Below are 6,826 nucleotides of genomic sequence, written 5' to 3' on the forward strand. Positions count from 1 at the left end.
GTCACAGGGATGAGGTTCAGTGAATGCAAAGGGCACAGGTATCACTGAGGTACCTCTGGGATACCTGGATTTCTGTGTGTTGGATTCCAGATGCTCTCAAGTCCACTGAGCAGTAAATCCAACACTTCAGGATGCACCTTGATGAACACAATGCAGGTGACCTCAGAACATCCACCTTACACTCTCCTGATGCACCAGAGAATGTCTTCAAAGGGATCTGCCCTTATTTTAGAAGCATCTAGATTTTCTAAAAACAGGGCAGTCCAGCAGGATGCATTATACAAATATGGCCCCCGTCAGGCTGCCAAACATCTGGAAATTCTGGAAAAATATTAAAGCAAAATCTTGAACAAAAGCTAGAAAAAGGCAAAAAAGACATGCCTGAAGAAGCCAGGACAATGGCAGGACTGAGGAACTCAGCCTAGGAGACCAGGGCTGCTGCTGGTGGCACAAAGGAAGTCTCAGTCTGGGAATTCTTAGACTAAGGTTCCTGTAGATTTACAGGTAAGAATTTTGGCAGTGAGCACTAAAGGGAGTTTACTGCACAAATGGCAATTTGTGGAGGAGAAATGCTGGTTTTTAAGCTACCCATGTATTTGTTCCATTGATTATTCCAATGAGCAACATCAGAAAATTTTGAACTCACATCAAAAAGTTAATCTTCTCAAGTTTCATCATGATGCATTTATTAAATGCACTGAGAATGCACCAGTGCTTGTTGTAAAACAACCTTTGGAAAAAACTACAAAATAAGGTGTCCACAGGATACCACTACATATGAACTCCTGGAAACAGGAGTTGATTGGGATTTCCACTAAGAATTAAACATATTATATTTCTCATTTGAAGACAAAAATTAAAATTAATACCCATCATCCTCTGTGGTATTCTCTGGAAGATCAAACAGTTCCACAGGTCCTTTTTGTTCTTCCTCTTTCAATCTCTCTTTTCCAAACTCTGAAGGATAAATCTACAAATACAACAACACAAAACTAAATTTTTAACTGTGGTGTAATGTACACTAGCTAAGAAAAAAATATCTCTCCAGGCTTTTACATTTCACAGTTTTTATTTAGGGTCAGTAAAGGGATCAATTCCATAAACTTTAATAGCTTCCTAATTTTAACTTATGGAAAAGGCAATAGAATAACCAAACTGCCTGCTAGGAATTTTGAGGCAGATGAAGAACAACAGGAACCTTGACTTTGTTCATTGTACATTATGGCCCTTTTCAGAAAGAGGTATCGGATTAAAATTTCTCAGAGAGCTGAAGCAGACACTAATAATGGAAAAACATAACTTAACTGGCCAGAATACAACCAACTTATTAGTAAGGTCTAAGGCTGGGTCTAAAGTTGGGTTATCTGCCATACAGAGCACTGAATATTAAACTAATCAAGGAAATGTAGTCTCCTCCCACTAGAGAAAACCAGCACTGAGGGCCAACTTCATAAGCACAAGAAGTCAATGGCTTTGTCCTCTAATTCTGCCAAATACATGCCTGGTACAGCAAGTTAAATTGCAACATAATTTCTCTTTAAACACATTAATATTTCTTTGGGTTCTCCACAGCACTGTCTTGCTTCTTATTTTGTAGGTTATTTTTTTTTTAACAGTAAAAGTCAGTACTCCTTTTAGAAACCAGTTCTTACCTTAACAGAAAACACTGTTCCTCCTTTGGGTGTGAAAGAATTAAATAGAGCCAACAAATCCTTAGCCTTCAACCTATCCCAATCCATATTACAAACGGCCAATCTGCTTGTAATCTGAAAGAACATAAAATTCATAGGTTTAATTGTTGACTGTTGTGGGGAATACACAATTCTCTACCAGAACCCCGTGGTAAAAATCAAAGTCAGCAATAAAGTTTGCTGAAAAAAATAAAAGCAGCATTGTTGTTGTGACTTTTTATCACTTAAAGTAGCAAAGATGAGAAGCATCAATAACCAGAGCACATAAAAATGACATAAATAGTGAATCACCACAGAACGGACTGCACCAATCACAGATTTAGAACTGCAGTGACAACATCATCACTTAGGATTTTGTTAACCTCAAACACTGTTAGTCACAGGAGCAACCACTACCACTATTGTGACAGCACTAGAGTGCTGTGATTTCTTTACACACTGACTGTGCTAGTTGTAAAGTCCTATTTCACTGTCTCAGGATGCCTTAATTTCTTAAAGTGTGAGTTAAATAAGTAAATTTTTGAAAAGTGAAAAAAATCAGTAATGAACAAAAGCAGTACTATTTAAATTCTGCAATTACTGAAAGGCTCCGTTTTGTCTGTCCTTTCACCTGTAGACAGCTTATTCATGGGTATAGGTAAGTGTGGTTAGGGGAAGAGGAGATACCAGTGAAAACTGCAAGTCTCTCATTGTCAGACAATTTCATTACCACTTCCATTCTGTCACTAGAAGGCTGAAAAACCTTCATGAAAAATACTTCCGCAAACTGTTCCATAGCTGATGGTCTATAATGAACTCATAACATTTCTGAGTTTGTCATGGAGCAATTATCACATGCTACACACCTCCAAGTATGCTTTTTACATGCAAAGCATGTAAAAAGCAACTCTGAAAAGTTGCTTTCCACATACCTCATCTCCACGAGGGGCATCTTTATCCAGCTCACGCCACGAGTGCTCGATCTCTGGCTCCTTTGGAAAGAGCTCATTTAAATCCTCATCATCCTCTGAGCTCGTGTCAATGTTCCCTATGCCTCTGGCTAGATCAGGCCCACCGTCACTTTCTTCATCATCTTCTGAATCACTGTCATCTTCACCCATTTCCCCATCATCTTCTGGCTCCTCTTCCTCACCTGTTTCTCCAGCATCTTCTGATTCCTCTTCTTCCAATTCTGCATCTTCACTTGAAGAGGCTTCTTCCTCTAACTGGCTTTTACATTTTACACTTTGGTCACAGATATCTGAGCACAGAAAGATAAACATTAGATACATTTTTATGTTACAATTACACATGACCCTTTATAAATAGGAAAACTTCAGGGCTTTTTCATACCTATTTAGAGGACTCCTGAAAGGTGTAACGATGCAGGAGCAAGTAACAGAAAACATCAGCATTTCCTCTTTTGTTTGTCTGGTCTAATCTAATTTAATTACTCTTTAGGCCCAGAATTGTACTATCAATCACAACTGTAATTAAATATTCTGCTATTTTATTTATATTACAGAACCAACATGTAGAAATCTATTTAATAATGGAGACTATACACACGCACAAGCAATATAAATAGTTTTTCTTCTAAAGCCTGTTCTTTCTAATCCCCCCTAATATTAATGACTCAGTGCTGCCATGTTTACAATTTCAGTCCACAAGCTGTGATGTGACTTCATGGTATCAGTTCATATATCTGCTTTTTAGTTTGATAAACACAGCAGTGTATATGCTGTTAAAAACTTTACTTTCCTAACTAACCAACCATTTCAGCTCCAACAATTAAAAGGACTGGGATGTTCACAATCTTACTGAATAATCAGAATTGATTTCATACAGAGCTGACCAACTCCAATCCTTCAGCAGCACTGAATCTGAGTCAGCCAGCTATTTTATAACTAAGCTTGCAAACTCTCTTCCATGGACAAAACAAAAGCATCAACATCCAAATGAGCACAGCTGAATTCTCCTCGTTATTTGAACAACTAACCTGATTCTTTTATTTTCCCTCCTAGGGAGTGTTCCCTCCTGGGAGTTTTGACTGACTTAGTGGCACTTCCTTCTGAAGACTTTTCCTTGTTTTGAATTGCAATAGGTCTTCCTTCTTGCTTGTTTTCCCCTTTGGGTAGAAGGCCCTTGTTTCCCCGAGAGCGATCACCTTCCACCGCAGGTTTCTGCGAGTCCTCTTTCAAGCTGAACTTGGATTTACTTTTTTGTCCTTCTTTTTTAAGGTCATTTAGTTTAATCACTGCTTCACATGTTTGGTCCATCCCATTTTGAGTTTTCTTGCTCTCCTCCTTTGGGAGGCCACCAGCAGGGGCCTTTGCAGAATCTCCTTCTCCTTTACCTTTCTTTTTCTTTTTTTTCTTTACCTTGAGTTCTTTACTATCACTTTCTGAAAGGTCAGAGTCAGATTCTGACAAGGCATAAAACTTCCTGAGGTTCTCTGCAGAGCTGTAGTTAACAGGGCGACCTCTTTTATCCACTGTGTACCTCAGCTTGAACTTCTTGTCATGGAACATGGCTCGGAATCGCTTGTCAATCTTGACTTTACGTTCCTTTTCGGGCATCTCCCAAAACCTGGGATCCCTTGCAACGCAGCTGAACCGGCCATCGCTCAGGATTTCCTCCATTTTCGATGCCATTTTTGAAGACTTGGACATCTACAATATGGAAAAAACCCAAACATTCCTGATTAAAAAAAAACCTTAACAGAGTTGGATTTCTAACCTATACCTAAGAAGTTCGTTCCAAAAGCACATATGGCAATTTCATAGCATCACATGCCACTGTCACCATGATATTTTCTGAAAAATCCCTTCACCAGGATTTTTCTCCTGAAAAGCCTCAGAAAAAAAAAATGTAAACCATAATTATCTGATTGCTTAGAATGTGGTTTAGAAGTTGCTTACCAACAAGTGCATCTTTGATTAGTTCCATGTGAATTGTTTTTACTGAATGACCAATCCCAGTCCAGCTATGTCGAGACTTTAATCTGTCACGGGTTTTTATTATCATTCTCATCTAGACTTCTGATGTCTCCTATCTCCTTCTTTAGTATAGATTTAATATATAATTTTCTTTTAATATAATATCATAAAATAATAAATCAGCCTTCTGAAAACTTAAAGTCAAATTCTCATCTCTCACCTCGTCCTAAAAACCCTTCACAACACGGCAACATGCCACCTGCTTGGAAGGGACCTCAAGGATTCCCTGGCCCAACATTTCCTGGCAAAAGCATTGAATGTACAAGATGGCCCAGCACCCTGTCCTGCCAAATCTTGTAAGTGGGAATCTGTGGGTTTCTCTGTGTCTGAATTGAAGGCACTTGAGATGGTAGTTCATGTTCTGACTCAGGTGTTTATTATTTCTTATCAGTAAAACAGTCTCACAACCATGAGTTCATTAGCAAGGCACAAAATGGCCAACAATCTCTTGTTACAAGGCCTTTTAAGACTAAACTATCCAATTAAGAACTGACACCTGGATTATTTTCCCTTTAACCCAATAACTGATCCCAAAGAGCTGCAATGTGGACTTATACATTCAATTACAAAATGCCACCCAAACCCATGGAGAAGAAGGAAGAAGAAGCATGAAGAAGAAACCCAGGATGACACCCTGTGCCCTCCATCTTGCTGCCATCCACAACATACTAAAAATCCCAAAACTTAAATTTCTCACCAAGTGATACACCTACACTACTCTCTACAATCTACTTCACACCTTAGTGGATTCTAGTCTATTCTGGAGTTTAGGAAGTTTTCTCCATGAATGAGGGTCACAGTCAGTGCTCCCCTGGGGGTCAGGGAACCCCGAGCAGACAGAGAAATATTCCCAGTGCCCTGAGTTTCCACAGGAACCCACCACTTCCCTGGGGAGACTTTTCCAGTGGTTAAATATTCTCATTGAGGAAAATTTTCCTCTTGTATCTAAATGGAATCTCTCTAGGAATAACTTGTACCTATTACCCCTTGTTTTTTGCTTGTGGCTTCTTGTGAAAACACAGTCTCCAGCTTCTGTGTAACCACCTTTTAAACCCTGTAAAGTGAGGATGAGGTCGCCCTGAGCCTTCTTTCCTCAAGGTGGAACAAACCCAGCTCTCTCTGCCTTTCCTCACACGGCAGCTTCCCTTACCTTTGGCTATTCTCATGGCATTTCTCTGGACCCTCTCCAGCCTGTCCACATCTTTTCTGTACAGCAGGAACCAAAACTGAACACAGATGTGACCTGACAAGCACCATGTGGCACAATGACTTCTTTATCTCTGGTTGATGGAACCCAGCAGCCCGTTGGCTTTGATTCAGCAGCAGATTTAAACAAGTCACAAACAATCCTGTACCTACCACAGTCTCAGGCACAAATCTTTGCTTTGCCAGCTGCAGTGGGAGCTCAGAAACCCCCTGTGCCCTGGGCTGTGTCCAAAGCTCCAGGGACAGCAGGTGAGGAAGGGAATTCTGCCCCTCTGCTCGGCTCAGGTGAGAGCCCACCTAAAGTGCTGTGTCCAGATCTGGGGTCCCAACACAGGAAGGACATGGAGGTGTTGGAGCAAGTCCAGGGACCACCAAGATAACAGGAGTTCCTCTCCTCTGAGAAAAGACTGAGACAATTTAAATAGTTCAGCCTAGAGAAGAGAAGGCTTCAGGACACCTAACTGTGGCCTTCCATCTGAAGGGAGCCTACACTACAAGAAAGATGGAGAAAGACTATTTACAAAGGCCTGGAGTAACAGGACAAAGGGGAATGGCTTCAACCTAACAGAAAGTAGGTTTAGATTCGATAGGAAGAAAAAATTCTTCCCTGTGAGAGTGGTGAGGCACTGGCACAGGCTGCCCAGAGAAGTTGTGGATGCCTCATCCCTGGAAGTGTTCAAGGCCAGGCTGGACGGGGCTCTGAGCAACCCGGCCTGGTGGAAGGTGCCCCTAGCCACGGGAGGAGGTTTCGAACTATGTTTAAGATCCTTTTCAATACAGGCCATTCTATGATCCTACGATACACCTGGGTTGCAGACACATCCCCCCCACCGTGACTCTTCACCAGACCTTCCACGAGATTAACCCAGCGCGCACCGCAGCTACACCCCAGCAGCAGCACCCGGTGCGCCAGGACGCCTTCAGCCCCCACACCCGACCCCAGAGAGGAAC

General features: G+C 41.3%; 2 protein-coding genes across 3 annotated transcripts in view; one reads left to right on the forward strand and one right to left on the reverse strand.

Annotated features, from left to right (window-relative positions):
- ESF1 (ESF1 nucleolar pre-rRNA processing protein homolog) overlaps positions 1-6,826 on the reverse strand; it is a 30,758-nt gene that overhangs the window by 23,508 nt on the left and 424 nt on the right. For both annotated transcript variants that reach the window (XM_005428046.1, XM_031062835.1), the window contains 4 exons: positions 3,670-4,342; positions 2,603-2,931; positions 1,653-1,766; positions 870-970 (listed from right to left, as the gene is read on the reverse strand). In XM_005428046.1, the coding sequence (XP_005428103.1) occupies positions 870-970; positions 1,653-1,766; positions 2,603-2,931; positions 3,670-4,342 (1,217 nt within the window). Of the gene's footprint in view, positions 1-869; positions 971-1,652; positions 1,767-2,602; positions 2,932-3,669; positions 4,343-6,826 lie in introns of those variants that run through there.
- Positions 5,935-6,826, forward strand: part of NDUFAF5 (NADH:ubiquinone oxidoreductase complex assembly factor 5) — a 9,153-nt gene continuing 8,261 nt past the window's right edge. Inside the window, exon 1 of the mRNA XM_031062829.1 lies at positions 5,935-6,124. Coding sequence (XP_030918689.1) covers positions 5,935-6,124 — 190 coding nt within the window. The remainder of the gene's footprint in view (positions 6,125-6,826) is intronic.

Source organism: Geospiza fortis, unplaced genomic scaffold (genome assembly GCF_000277835.1).
Source record: "Geospiza fortis unplaced genomic scaffold, GeoFor_1.0 scaffold185, whole genome shotgun sequence".
In the NCBI taxonomy this organism is placed as follows: domain Eukaryota; kingdom Metazoa; phylum Chordata; class Aves; order Passeriformes; family Thraupidae; genus Geospiza; species Geospiza fortis.